The 15524-nt window shown below is 46.3% G+C and overlaps 1 protein-coding gene across 3 annotated transcripts in view; it reads left to right on the top strand.

The window, feature by feature from the left end:
- The window catches only part of STAG1 (STAG1 cohesin complex component), a 253841-nt gene that overhangs the window by 218243 nt on the left and 20074 nt on the right, over positions 1 to 15524 (top strand). For all 3 annotated transcript variants that reach the window (XM_073576500.1, XM_073576501.1, XM_073576498.1), the window contains exons 18-24: positions 34 to 123; positions 2827 to 3030; positions 7766 to 7836; positions 8894 to 8981; positions 9060 to 9140; positions 9252 to 9344; positions 9825 to 9999. In XM_073576500.1, coding sequence (XP_073432601.1) covers positions 34 to 123; positions 2827 to 3030; positions 7766 to 7836; positions 8894 to 8981; positions 9060 to 9140; positions 9252 to 9344; positions 9825 to 9999 — 802 coding nt within the window. The remainder of the gene's footprint in view (positions 1 to 33; positions 124 to 2826; positions 3031 to 7765; positions 7837 to 8893; positions 8982 to 9059; positions 9141 to 9251; positions 9345 to 9824; positions 10000 to 15524) is intronic.

Below are 15524 nucleotides of genomic sequence, written 5' to 3'. Positions count from 1 at the left end.
ACAATATGTAACGTTTTGTACTGTTTTCTCTAGTATTCTGCTGATGCGGAGAAAGTGGCAAATCTTTTACAGATTCCTCAGTTTTTTGATCTAGAGCTGTACAGCACTGGCCGAATGGAGAAGGTATGCAAGCATTGTCACTCGGGGAGGGGGGGGGGTGCGCTATGGGATTCTACTTTTCCCACATCTTCACATCCAGAAATGATATGGCGGTCATCACAGTATTTTCTTCACATGTACAGTTTGTTGGAAGTAGTGATCAATTCTTTTAAATAGTGATGGACGAACCCTTGGGTGTTCGCTGAAACATTTAAAGTTCTGTTCAGGTGCTCGAACATGGACCAAGTCATGTGTTGCAGCATGGGAAACACTGGCTCTGATCGGCAGTAAGATCGTTACCGCCGGTCAGAGGGCTGCGGTTCCTCGCTGTCAGATGACAGTGTGAGCCAGCAGCTGTGACCAGCGGTAAAAAGGTTACCGCCAGTCACAGGTGTCAGTTGATGAGTGCTAGTCTCATCCTATTCCTGGTTTCGGTGAGAGCAGGCAAAGCTGATGAGAGTATCATCAACAGACACCTGTGCAATAAATAATGGCATGGGGTTCCCTCTATTTTTGACAGTTGCGGGCTATAATCTCATTAGCCGACTCCTGTGACAAGTGATAACCTTTTTACCACCTGTCACAGCTGCTGGCTCACATGATGTCAGCTGACAAACATACAAAACTTATTGTCGATCAGAGCCTCCGGTGTTTCTCGCGTTGTCACACAGAAGACAGCGTGGAAAACACCCGATGTTCGGGTTGCTGAACATTAAGGCTAGTTTCACATTTGCGCTTGGAGGCGCAGCGGACGCTCGCCGTGAACTCCGCCCCCTCCCGTGTTTCCTATTGGCGCAGGTCGCTGCACCATCAAAAGGACGCATGCGGCGGCAAAAGCATACCTGCGCACGGCCTGCTTACCCAATGCTAAATATGGGGTACGCAGACTGCATACAGCGGCTTGCGCCCATAGGCGGAGCTGACCGGAGGAGGCATGGCAGGGGGCGGAGCTTCACGGTGAGCGTCCGCTGCGTCTCCAAATGCAAATGTGAAACCAGCCTTAGACAGATTTCTTGGAAAAGTCCATGTATCGGGTCCGTGCACGGACATTAGGTGTTCGGTATGAACCTCGAACTTGACTGTTCGGTTCGCCCATTACTACTTTTAAATCGAATTGTTTTTAATTAAAAATGTTTGAAGTAATTTATAACGTAAATCACATTAAAAAAAACCTCACTTACACAATGTACATAGGGGCTTTATACATAAATTATTCCCAAGGAAATTATTGGACCAACTCACTCATAGTCCAAGGAAAGAAATATACTGAAAACATACCCAGCAAATTGTTTCCATATTTGGTGGCCGTACGGTCTTTTTGGTAACACATTTATTGCATTTTGTGTTTCAGTGATTTAAACAGGCAAATAGAATGTTAATATACACTTTGGATATTTCTAAAGCATCAAAATATCACATTAGACGCATATAATTAAATGGTCTCTTCAACAACTCTCTTGATGGCAGACTAGGAGTATCAAACCATGGACCCCATATTCTCTCACATTTAATCATTGTATTACATTTTTTGTATATAACTTTTTCCAGTCTAATGATATTTGTTCTATTTTTAAATTCTTCAAATAACGTGGGGTGAAGGATTAATCAATTTAGATGCAATATGTTTCCTAGCCTGATATATTATCTGGGAAACCCTATCTGAACAGGGTCAAATGTTACGTCCTCCTCTATTAATCCTAGTGTGCATTTTCTGCGATCTGCCGTCATCTCGGTATATACTCTACTAGTCATAGATGTAATCTTTTTTCCAAAAATTCCCAAACTCAGAACATTCCCAGAGCTTGTGTAGTAGCGAGTGTGCTTGAGTAATATGCTTGAGTCCCCGAGGATTCATGGATGCTTGACATCCTCAACACATGCGGGGGACTGCCGAACAAACAGTTGCAAATCCTGCATCTGCGGGGACATATTACTCGAGTACACCCAAGATACTCGTATAACGCCCGAGTACATTCGCTCATCAGTAGTAGTAACCCAGCATCCTCAGATTTACATCTTGGACAGTAATAATTTGGACAATATCCAATATGTAATAATCTAGGTGTCTTATACTTCCTATGGGTTAGGATAATTTGGGAGAATCTGTGCCTCATTTAATGATAGTCGGGGTATCCGTTCCAAGAGTGAGTTGATCCTCTGAGATTGGTCCCACATCTGCCTCCTATATTTGTTTAGCTTGTATAGGGAATTTCTTCATATAGGAGTTCAGGAGTCTATATATAAAAGGCCCTTAATTTCCTTTGTCCACAACCAATTTAACAAAAGGGTTATTACTAGGGATGAACAAATAGCTTCAGATAACTACTTATCCAAATATTTATAGCGCTTCCCGTATAACTTCCTTGGGAACCTGGCGCGCTCCCATTAATCTGCTGTTCAGCGCCGCAACTGCATGTGCCACACCTGTGTGACAGTCATAACAAACAGGCTCTCCATGTATGTGTTGTGACTGCCACTCAGCCGCGAAACACATGCAGCTGCGGTGCCGAACAGCTCATTATCAGGAGCGCTCCTGGTTCCCAAGGCAGCTATTCGGGAAGCGCTATGGCTATTTGGATAAGGAGTTATCTGAAGCTATTCCCTCATCCCTAGTGCTTACCTCTACGTAGTGAAGAATTCTACCACTGTAACATTGGTGGTGTGCCGTGTAAATGTCACACTCCATGTTGGATGTGTCCCCAGACCTTGCTCTCTTTCCATTTTCAGCACCTGGACAGTTTACTAAAGCAAATCAAGTTTGTGGTGGAGAAACACACAGAGTCGGACGTGTTAGAAGCGTGTAGTAAGACGTACAGCATCCTGTGCAGTGAGGAGTACACCATCCAGAACAGGGTGGACGTGGCCCACAGTCAGCTGATCGATGAGCTGGTCGATCGCTTCTCACATGCCGTAGAGGATTTACTGCAAGAAGTAAGCCCTCCCATATTACCAGGGGGTTAGTGTTCAGACTATCAGAGAGGGTCTTGTGGAAAGCTGTCATGGCCATATGAATGTCTGATGAAATGAAAAACCTGTTATGGGTTTTTTTTTCCTTCTTTCTTTCCTACTATGCTTTTGTGAAAAATGTTTAAACCTGGAATGACTGATCTGTGGGTTAAGGAGGTAGGGGTGATGTGACTTATTGGGTAGGTCTGTACCTTTTATAGTGTTGTGGCATGGTACACACCAGACGTAATGAATGAGGCACATCTTTCTACCGCATGTCCCTTCATTACGAGGCGTACAACACTTAAAGGGAATCTGTCACCCTTTTTTTTTAGCCTGTCAGCTACCGGCATTGACATCAGGGGCTTATCTGCAGCATTCTGTAATGCTGTAGATAAGCCCCCGATGTAACCTGAAAGAGAAGAAAAACACGTTAATTTAACTCACCGGACGGGGTGGTCCGGTCCGATGGGTGCCGCGTTCCGGTCCTGCGCCTCCCATCTTCATACGATGACGTCCTCTTCTTCCTGTCCTGTAGTGGCTCCGACGCCTGCGCACTGCAGGACTCTGCTCTGCCCTCAACAGGACAGAGCAGTGCGCCTGCAACGGAGCCATTACAAGAAGTGAAGAAGAGGACGGCATCGTATGAAGATGGGAGGCGTCGGACCGGACCGCCCCCCCCGGTGAGTATAATCTAACGCGTTTTTCTTTCAGGTTACATCGGGGCTTATCTACAGCATTACAGAATGCTGTAGATAATCCCCTGATGTCAATGCCGGCAGCTGATAGGCGGGGTGACAGATTCCCTTTAATGATTTTAGGTGCAAGTTACACCACGACTGGTAACTTCGAGTTGTGCAACTTTTATTTTAACATAGTAACATGGTTTTGAAGGCTGAAGGAAGACCTTATGTCCATCTAGTTCAGCCTATTTTTAGTGCAGCTGTTCTGCATTGTGGGTTTTTTGCCTTCCCCAGGATCAACAGAGTAGAAGCCAATTTTCTCCATAGGGAAAAAAATTCCTTCCCCTAAGCTGGGTCAACCATCTACCTATAATATTATGTTATTTGTAACCTTCTATACTGTTACTCACAAGAAAAGCATCCATTCCTTTCTTAAATTCATTCTGTGAGTTGGCCATCACCACTTCCTCAGGAAGAGAATTCCAGAGCCTCACTGCTCTTACCGTGAAGGAACCCTCTTCTATGCTGGTGCAGAAATTGTCTTCCCTCCAAACGAAGAGAATGCCCCCTTGTTCTTTTCACAGTTTTTGGTACAAACAGTTCATTGGAGAGATCTCTGTATTGCCCTCTGATGTACTTGTACATATATATTAGGTCTCCCCTAAGTCTTCTCTTTTCTAGAGTAAATAGACCTAATTTTGATAACCTTTCTGGGTATTGTAGTGAACCAACTCCATTTATCATTTAGTAGCCCGCCTTTGAACCTTTCAAGTTCAGTAATGTCTTTCTTGAGCACCGGCGTCCAAAATTGCACACAATACTCCAAGTGTGGTCTGACGAGTGATTTGTACAGAGGGAGAATTATGCTTTCATCTCGTGTCCCCAGACCTCTTCTAATGCATCCCATGACCCTATTTGCTTTGGTGGCAGCTGCCTGACACTGGGCACTCCAATTTAGCTTCTTATTGACTAAGATGCCTAAGTCTTTTTCCATGTCAGATTTCCCCAGCAGTTTCCCATTTAGTAAATAATTGTAGCATCTGTTTCTCCTTCCCATGTGCATAACCTTACACTTATCTGTGTTAAACCTCATTTGCCATTTTTCAGCCCAATTCTCCAATTTACTCAAATCTGTCTGTAGTTGCAAACTGTCCTCCTTTGTGTTAACTACCTTACATAGTTTTGTTTCATCTGCAAATACTGATATTTTACTGTGTAAGCCATCCACTAGATCATTAATAAATATATTAAATAGTAGGGAGCCCAATACAGAACCATGTGGTACCCCACTAGTAACCCTGGCCCAATCTGAGTATGCACCATTAATAACCCCTCTTTGTTTTCTATCACTAAGCCAGCTACCTACCCATCTACACACCTTTTCCCCTAGCCCAAGCTTTCTCATCTTACTTACCAATCTTTTATGTGGGACAGTGTCAAATGCTTTAGAGAAGTCGAGATAAATGACATCCAATGATTCTCCTTGGTCCATTTGAGAGCTTACATCCTCATAGAAGTTGATCAGGTTAGTTTGACATTAGCGATCCTTCATAAATCCATGTTGATGTGGAGTTAAACATTTATTAACATTGAGATATTCCATAATGGTATCCCTTAGAAACCCTTCAAAAATTTTACCCACAACAGATGTTAAGCTTACCGGCCTATAGTTTCCAGGTTCCCTTTTACCCCCCTTTTTGAATATTGGTACCACATTTGCTTGCTGCCAATCAAAAGGAACAGACTGTTTCTATAGAGTCTTTAAATATAAGAAATAGAGGCCTGTCTATCACATTACTTAACTCCCTTAATACCCGAGGGTGAATGCCATCAGGGCCTGGTGATTTGTCAATTTTAATCCTACTGAGGCGGTTCTGCACTTCTTGGGTTAGGCAGGTAATACTTAATGGGGAGTTTTCATTATCACTCTGCATTTCCCCTGGCAAATCCTTTTCCTGTGTGAACACTGTTGAGAAAAAAGTATTTAAAACATTTGCTTTTCCCACATCGCTCTCTATGATTTCACCCTCATTGTTCTTTAAAGGGCCGACACCATCAATTTTAATCATTTTACTGTTTATATAATTAAAGAATAGGTTGGGGTTTGTTTTACTTTCCTTAGCAATGAGTCTCTCAGTTTTCACTTTTGCTAAATGTATTTGTTTTTTACACATTTTATTTTTTTCTCTATAACTTTTTAATGCTTCTTCATTGCCTTCTTGTTTTAGCTTCTTAAATGCCTTGTTCTTGTTATTTATTGCCCTTTTTACATCCTTATTTAGCCACGTTGGTGTTCTCCTGTTCCTAGCCCTTTTATTTCTGTACGGTATGGCTAGCTCGCAGTGGGTGTGTAAAACTGATTTAAATATTTTCCATTTATTTTCTGTGCTCGTATTTTTGAGGACATTGTCCCAATCAATTCGGCGAAGGTCCTCTCTAAGCTGATCAAACTTTGCTTTCCTGAAATTCAGCGTTTTTGTAACCCCCTTCCAGGGCACCTTACTGAAGGACAAGTGGAATTGTATTATATTGTGGTCACTGTTCCCTAGGTGCCCATCGACTCGGACTTCTGTTATTCTATCTGGCCTGTTGCTTAAAATTAAGTCCAGAAGGGCTGTCCCTCTAGTTGGGCCCTGCACAAGTTGTGACAGATAATTATCCTTGGTCACTGACAGAAATTGGTTTCCTTTCTGAGATACGCAGGTTTCAGTTTCCCAGTCTATGTCGGGGTAGTTGAAGTCCCCCATAATAATCACCTCATTGTGATTTGCTGCTTTGTCTATTTGTTTCAATAATACATTTTTAGTGGTTTCTGTTATATTTGGTGGCTTATAACATTGAGGATTTTATTACTTTTCTCTCCTTGTATCTCCACCCATAGAGACTCCACCTCTTCATTTCCCTCTTGAATATCTTCTCTATTTAGTTTTATTCCACAAACCTGGAGAAAGCAATTAATCTGGACCTTGCAGCCTGCTCTTCTTTGCTGCCTCCATGCTCACGTGATTGACAGTATAGATGGAGGCTCAGTGTCCTCTCCGCTCTCCATTATGAAGTGGGGTGGCAGCGGTGGAGAGGAGCCATAGACGGCCAGATAACTTGTGTCGCTTATTTGCAAATGAATGGAAGACTGATTTTGGTGTGACGCAGCACTGACTGCGCTCATTGGAGTTGTGTCATTGTCCCCTAGCCTGAGCTACTCTGGTTTCTTAGTGAAAATCTTAGGCTAGCTTCACACTAGCGCATTTTACATGCAGCGCACGGCGCCGCTAAGCCCCGCTCCCTGCCCGTCCAGTCATCTCCTCCTACTGTCGCATACGGCCGCATGTGATCTGCGCACCCTATCTTTAGGATAGGGTGCGCTAGTAGGATTTTTGCGTGCGCTGCGCACTTTTGAAGGTGCACCGAACGCACCATGTTGCATTTTGGCGCGCTCGGCGCACCTTCAAAAGTGAGCAGCACACACAAAAATCCTACTAGCGCACGGTCTGCGCACCCTATGCACCCGATAGGGTGCGCAGATCGCATGCAGCCGTGTGCGATAGTAGGAGGAGATGACCGGGCAGGGGATGGCGCTTAGCGGCGCCGTGCGCTGCATGTAAAGTGCGCTAGTGTGAAGCTAGCCTTACTGACAAAATTTCTTTTAAACTCCAACTGCACTGTAAGTGTGAAATTCTGCTAGATTGCTGTGACTGAAACGCCCCATTGTCTTGAAGCAATTGATGCTATACAAGCACTTTTCAGTTTAATACTCGTGTCTTATATATGGGAATGAAACCAAAGGTGTTCTGTGTATGAGCTGATAACTATTCCAGTGATTCCCCTGCTTTTTCAAAATTGTTTGGAGTGGAGATTTTCACTTTTTCCACAATAACTTTTCTTCTGCTTCAGAAACAGTGATAAATCATTTCTGCTTTGCTACAGTTCACATACTGTACATTTGTAGATACTGATACTGGTGGCGTATGGAAAATTGGAATATTTGTATAAAAATGGATTTAAAAATGTCATCTCTGAAGTATATGCTGTCTCTGTAGATCGATGAAGCCGACGAGGATGATGTATATAATGTCTTGGCATCATTGAAGCGATTGACGTGTTTTCACAAGTGAGTGCACTTTGTGTTTCTCTCTTGCACAAGCAGAGAATAACTATCATTTTACATTTTTATTTCCTAAATCAATACTCAACGTGGAAATGAACAACTTTGTAATATGTCTGATCAGAGAAATCTGCTTTATTCTCCTCCTGGACGGATCATTCGCCCTCAACTCACGGGTAAAATCTGTTTTCATTGAACTCTAAATATCCTGTTACTGAGATGACAGTTGGTGCTTGTGATATTCCATGGAGGAGCTAAAGGCCGACACGGACGTTCTGCTGCAAGTTCTGAACGGACAGTTAGTTCTCCATGGAACTTTATAATCACTAACTGTCATCGATCTCAGTCATTAAAAAATCTATGTTCACTGAAGAGATATTTTACCTGTGTATTTAGTTTTTGCGAATAAATGATCAGTCCAGGATATAGGAAGTGAAATGTAACATGGATTACACAGGCACAGCCCTTTATGCATGTAGCTGTGCCTGGTTCTGTAGCTCGGTGCCACTGACTGACACCGCTGCCCATGGGCACCTCTCTGAAGATGCTAAACTTTGCATTCTGCTGATGGAGTGTGAAGCCCACCCCCTTTACCTAGGAAAGGTTATCATTATTTAAAGGGGTTGTCTGGATGGGATTTTTATTCTTATTCAAAAGCTGATTGGCGTAACCCCCAAAAACTCTATTAACCTCATTTAACCTATTCCTCTCCTGGTCTGTACTACTTGCTGCAGTGAGGACTTTCTCTAGTGAGATGTGTGACTGCTGCAGCCAATCACTGGCAGCAGTGGATCATTGTCATGTCGTGATAACAGGAGCAGAGGCTGGCATACAAGGCAGTATAGGAACTGGTGCGGAGAGATTGGATGATGCTTTTTTTTCCCCTATCTAGTGTGAGCATTTTGTTAAAAAAATGTGTGCTTTCCAGACCACCCCTTTAACTTTTACAATACATAATGATATGTGCCGCCTTTGTTGTTTATTTTGGATTTTATGTGGACTTGCGTTTTCAGCATTGGCGGGAGAAGTCTGACTATAAATGGTTGCTATTCCTTGTTTGCAGCGCTCATGATCTGACAAAATGGGACTTGTTTGGGAACTGTTACCGGCTGCTGAGGGCAGGCATTGAGCATGAAGGCATGATCGAGCAGGTGGGTATCTGGGCTCAGTATGGGGTGTTATAGCGACGCGGGCATCATACAGTGTATTCACTATGGCTGTCTGTCCAGATTGGCGTCCAGGCTCTCCAGTGCTCTCACTACTCCGTACTGTGGCAGCTGGTGAAAATCACAGAAGGCAACCCTTCCAAAGTAAGTCCCCTGTATACAGGGTGTGACGCGGCCATGTCATGTAGCAGCCTAGTGTAATGTACCTGTAGGCAGACGTGCTGTTCTAGTAGGATGTGATTTAATTTTTTACAGGACGATATGTTGATCTTACGAAAAACTGTAAAGTCCTTCTTGGCCGTCTGTCAGCAGTGTCTTTCCAATGTTAACACCCAGGTGAAAGAACAGGTAGGTAGTCGAGGTGGTAGGCGGGACAATGATGCTGAGATTTGTCAAGTAAGGAAATAGCTCAAGGGGCATTCAACAGGAGGGATTATTCACCAACTGCCATGTGCCCCCTTTGTAAAAAAAAAAATCAATCGCACTCCAGTAGAGAGGTCATTTATCAGTTACGATTCTTACGTTTGGTTACAGCCCATTTCCATAGCTAACCGTGCCCACTCTTGGCGAAATGGCATAAAAGAAACGTGCAATAAAATTTGTGAATTATATATGCTGGAAAGCTCACGAAAAAGCCTTGATAAATCTCCCCAAAATGCATTTTTGCTGAATTCTTTGATTGCGGCATGTTTCTGGACGAGCGCCAGGACACTAGAAAACTTAATTCTGTAGGTTTGGATCTTTGATTTCTTGTGGGGATTTATTTGCTATAAGGTGGTTTCTACCCAAAACTTGTGACTTAGCATCACTGTGTTCCTTTTCTTCCAGGCGTTCATGCTGCTCTGTGACCTTCTTATGATCTTCAGCCACCAGTTAACAACGGGTGGAAGGGACAATCTTGTGCTGCTTATCTTTAATCCTGACATAGGACTGCAATCTGAACTGCTCACTTTCGTCATGGATCATGTGTTTATTGATCAAGATGATGAGAACCAGAGCATGGGTAATTAGGATATAAATATTTTGTCATGATTTTGTCCTGATGCCTCATTAAAATGGTGTTCTCGTGTTCGAAAGTTATCCCCTATCACGATGAGGGATAACTTTACAATGGCAAGGGGTCCATGCACTGAATTCCCCACTGATCTCGATGAACCAGGCTCAGAATAAAGATGCCGCCAAGTGTAAAGATGCTGCCGCGATGTATGCTTACAATGGGGCAACAAGTCCTAGACATGTCTAGGACTGTTCCTTTCGTGTGACTGGGTCTGCAGAATTCCACACACATTGTGGAAACTGCCCTAATCTGATGAGCTCGAAGAAAAGTCTGCAACAAAACTTCAGTTCTTGCATTTTCGTTTAGCCTTCAGAGCTGCATTCACAATTCAGATATTTGATGTAGAAAACTGAAATCTTGTCATCACACTCTATTCCTGAAAGTGTTTTCTGATGGGAAAAATGACTAATCCGAACAACGTTCATGAAAAAATATTTATTGGATGGTATTTCTTTATCGCCTTATTGGGGTACACAGATTACCATGGGTGTATGCTCCTGCTGCTAGGAGGCTGACACTATGCAAAACAAGAAAATTAGCTCCTCCCCGGCAGTATACACCCACCGACAGGCACCAAGTACCTCAGTTTGTGCTTAGTGTCTGTAGGAGGCAGACAGGGATCTCCCCAGATCCGCTTTTAACAATAGGGTTTGTTGTGTGTATTAATGTTTTCTCATTTATTTTTCAGATTTCAGCATCGGGAAACAGGGTGTAAGTTCATCCTGCTTTCCCATCTCAGGCGGCTGAGCGAGCAATGTGGTGTTACCCACATCGCAACTCTCAGTACGATGGCAGGACCTTTTTCCCCTATCACCCTCGGGTGCTATGGGCGGACGACAGGTGGCCGGTTCTCGCCGATTTCCCTCCTCACCCCTCTCCCAGGACAGGGCTGAGAGGAAGAAGGCGGTCGCCAGCGGTGACCTTTCCTTTCTGCAAGAAATTGACGCCGTCTTCTGCACCACGGGGACATGGTGCGGGTACAGAGTATCTTCCTTCCCAGCGGCCGGCTCTCTATGGTGGGCCCCTGCGGTAATCCTCTTCAGGGACGTCAGGTAAGCGGTCCCCTCCAGCCCCGCATTCAAAAAAAAGAAAAAAAAGTGACCAAGCTAACTCCTCCAGCCCTGCAGCCTTCCCACAGGCGCCTCTGTACCCAGACATCGGCCCCTGTTTTGAAATCCCCGCCCTCCATTCTTTCTCATGGAAGGCATCGGGGTTGGCGCTTCTGCTAGCCTGCACTTTCCCTGTTTGAAATTCGCCTCTTTTTTATGCAGGCGCGCGCGTTCCTCTTTCCATCGCTCACCTCTGGGGGGGGTTTCAGGTTCAGCAGCGATTTTGCGGGAAGTGTATTTCCCGGTATCCTCCATCTCTCCTGCGGCGTTGCGGTCCCCGGGTGCGCTGTCGGCCATAGGGTCTCGGGTGGTAACCGCATCTTTTTTTACTTTTGCTTTCACTTGGAAAGCTTCCTTCTTCCTGAGCGCGCGCTCTTTTCATGCCTTTATTATCCTATCACGGGACTTCTTCCTCCTCAGCACTGTCAGTCCCCTCTCTCAGCAGCGCCCCCCCCCCCCTGCTGCTGTCTTCCAATCATGCGGCTCGGTTGCGAAGACCCATTATCGCTATCGTGATTCTGACTTCCTGGATATCTCTCTCTCTCATCAGCTCTCTGCATGGGGGACACAGCGGCGCCCGACTGCGCATCTGGACCTCGGTAGGCTCTGCTGCTAATGTTCTGAGGCTCCAATTAGCTCCCGTCAGCAGTTCCCTCTCACATACGTGCAGATATACTGCCATACTTTTTTCACATATGCCCAACCCTGCAGGGGCTCTCTGTGCTAGACCCACACCTATTCACTATGCCTGCGCGCTGTGTAAAAAGAAGTGGGCGTCAGGTCACTCGTCTCCCTTCTGCCCGTCCTGCAGCCCTTCCATTATGTCTGCCCCTCAGGAGCACTCCGAAACCCGAAATGAGAGCACTCCACCTCCTCCAGAGTGGGCCGTGGCAATGTCTGTCGGTCTCTGACCTGACTAAGGTTTCTCAGTCTCTAGTCCAGGTCTTAGAACGGATACTTCAGCTATCTACAGCCACCTGTGCGCCGACCGCCTTTCACAGTGAGTCGCCCGCACCTGACCGCGACCTTCAGACGGACAGACTGGGTAGAGGGTCCAGGAAGCGGGCTCTTTCAGGTTCTTCTTCCAGCTCACAAGGTCCTTCCGCTTCTCCCAGGCTACGTTCCTCATCTCCTTCATCGGTAGACAACCTTAGGTCAGATGATGATTCCCAATCAGGATCTGACTCAGAGGCAGACATGTCTAAAACTCGGGACATGGTTGATAGCCTCATAGCAGCTATTTTTCAAACACTCAAAATAAAGGATGATAAGGCGAGTAAAACCTCCTTCTCGAAATTTCCTAATCACAATGAGTTCGACACTTCGTTAGCCAGACACTGGGAACACCCTGAGAAACGTTTCTCAGGCCGCAAGTACTTAGATGTGCTATATCCCTTTGATGCGGACCTTCTCACAAAATGGTCCAAGGCTCCCGAAGTGGATCCACTAGTTTCCCGTCTCTCTTCTAAAACGGTTCAATCCCTTCCGGACGGGGCATCGCTTAAAGATCCAACGGACAGGCAAATAGAATTGCTGGCTAAGTCCATTTTTGAGGCATCCGGCGCCTCCCTTTGTCCTATTTTCGCTTCCGCCTGGGTGGCAAAAGACATTTCAGCTTGGGCAAAAATTCTTCGCAAGGGTATCTTAGCGGCCGCTCCGCAGGAAGAGCTAGCAGACCAAATTAATCATGCGGGTAAATATCTTTTGGCCGAATCCTTGTAGTAGCCATACGCTGTATCCTTTGGTTGAAATCATGGAATGCGGACACCACTTCTAAGGAGTCTCTCACTAACCTGGCATTTCACGGTTCTAGGCTCTTTGGCGCCAAGCTGGATCAGATAATCTCAGATGCCACTGGGGGCAAAAGTACCCCTCTCCCACAATCTTGGCCTAGACGATTTTTCAACAGAAAAGCTTCTCGGCCGTTTAGGTCCTTTCGCCCCTTCTCTTCCACAGAAGGGTCTTCCCAGCAAGACCGGTCCTCAACTTCCAGGGAGCGGAGAAAACCATCGTATAGGCCCGCTCCCCGCTGGAAATCTAGAGGCCAATCTTCCAGATCTTCAGGTTTCCGGTCCGGTAGATTTTCCTCGAAGTGACGGGTCACCCCCACCTGGAAATTCTTCCAGGGTGGGAGGCAGACTTTCCTCTTTCATGGACGCTTGGCTGTCGCCGACGACGCTTTGGTCAGGGAATTCGTCATATCCAGATACAAAATCGACAATGTCCAGTCGCGACCCCCAAGACAGCAGTCCCAGATGCCAGGGTTCCTTCAGGCTGTCTCCTCCTTTCTTTCCGCCGGAGTTATCGTCCCCGTTCCTTCAAACGAACGGTTTTCAGGGTTCTACTCTAATCTCTTCGTAGTTCCGAAAAAAGACGGCTCCCTTCGCCCAATTTTGGACCTCAAGTTGCTCAACCGCTTTGTGAGGATCCTCCATTTCAAAATGGAGTCTCTGTGCTCGGTGATGGCCTCGATGGAACCCGGAGAGTTCCTCTGTTCTGTGGACATACATGATGCCTATCTTCACATCCCTGTGTGCCGGCAACATCAGAGATCTCTCCGCTTTGCGATCCAAGAGAACCACTATCAGTTCACGGCTCTTCCCTTCGGCCAAGCCTCCGCTCCCCGTGTCTTTACGAAGGTGATGGCAACAGTCATGGCTATTCTTCGCTCCAGGGGGATTGTCATCATCCCTTATCTGGACGATCTCTTGATCAAGGCTTCGTCCCACCAGGACTGTCTTCAAAGTCTTCAGATGACCCTGGATACTCTTGGCCGCCTCGGATGGATTGTCAACAAAGAGAATTACATCCTGCACCCTACCTAGCGTCTGACATTTCTGGGCATGGAATTCGACACAAATTTAGCCCGAGTGTTTCTTCCGAGGGACATATTTTCAGCCCTTTGCAAGGTGATCCGATCCCTAAAACGCTTAAGGCCCGTTGCCCTTCGGTCCTGAATGAGGTCCTGGGGAAGATGATAGCTTCCATGGAAGCAGTGCCTTTTGCACAATTTCACATTCGCCCTCTCCAACTGTTCCTCCTTTCAATTTGGGACAAGACCTCAGCTTCTCTGGACCGTCCCATACTCCTTCCTCTCAGAATAAGGCAATCTCTGACTTGGTGGACATTTCCGGCGTCAGCTCTCCAGGGAAGGTCTTTTGTTCTGCCTCAGTGGCAAGTCATCACCACCGATGCCAGTCTCCTAGGATGGGGGGCGGTTTTCCATTGAAAAACGGCCCAAGGGCGCTGGAACGCCCAGGAGGCTCTTCTTCCCATCAAGCTTCTGGAAATCAGAGTGATCTTTCTTGCTCTCCACCGCTGGTAGCCTCTCCTCATAGGCAAACCAGTCCGCATTCAGTCGGACAACGCCAAGGCCGTGGCGTACATAAACCACCAAGGCGGTACACACAGCAGGCAGGTAATGTCAGAAGTGGCAAAGATACTGCGTTGGGCAGAGCGTCACGTTCCGGCGATCTCCGCTGTTCACATTCCAGGGGTGGAAAATTAGGCAGCCGACTTCCTAAGTCGTCAGGGCCTAGCGTCAGGCGAATGGTCCCTTCACCCCACAGTCTTAAATCAGATATGCCAGCGTTGGGGCACCCCAGACGTCTATCTCATGGCATCTCGGATGAACCACAAAGTTCCACTCTTCGTAGCCAGGTCCAGGGATCATCCGCTAGCTGTCGGTTGCGACGCCCTGGTAATTCCGTGGTCCCAGTTCCAACTGCCTTACCTGTTTCCTCCTCTTGCCCTGATCCCAAGGGTAGTCAAGAAAATAGTCAGAAGGCACCCCAGTAATTCTGGTGGCTCCAGACTGGCCAAGACGTCCTTGGTACGCGGAGCTGGTGAATATGCTCGCGGACGTTCCCTGGAGGCTTCCAGACCGTGCAGATCTTCTCTCACAAGGCCCCATTTACCACCAGAATTCTCAGTCTCTGAGTTTAACGGCATGGCCGTTGAGGCCGCGATTCTAAGGGAATCGGGCTTTTCCAACCGGGTCATTCAAACCATGATCAGAGCTAGGAAGCCAGCATCCTCTCGCATTTACCATAGGTACTGGAAGTCCTTTTTCCGTTGGTGTGACGATAACGATGTTTTTCCTTTATCGTTCTCCATTCCATCCATACTAGGTTTCCTCCAGTCTGGTTTAGATGCGGGCCTGTTCCTCAGTACCCTCAAAGGACAGGTATCTGCTCTGGCAATTCTCTTCCAGAAGGATCTGGCCTCCTTACCGCAGGTGAAGACTTTTTTCCAAGGAGTCGCCCATGTGGCTCCTCCTCATCACTCTCCTATAGATCCGTGGGATCTCAATCTCGTTCTTGGCGCGCCCCAAAAGGTGCCGTTCGAACCTATCCAGGACAT

This window comes from Dendrobates tinctorius, unplaced genomic scaffold (genome assembly GCF_039654945.1).
Source record: "Dendrobates tinctorius isolate UK_male_01 unplaced genomic scaffold, ASM3965494v1 ptg000049l, whole genome shotgun sequence".
In the NCBI taxonomy this organism is placed as follows: Eukaryota; Metazoa; Chordata; class Amphibia; order Anura; family Dendrobatidae; genus Dendrobates; species Dendrobates tinctorius.
The sequence above is the reverse complement of the archived record's forward strand: the minus strand, read 5'-3'. Positions and strand labels throughout refer to the sequence as shown.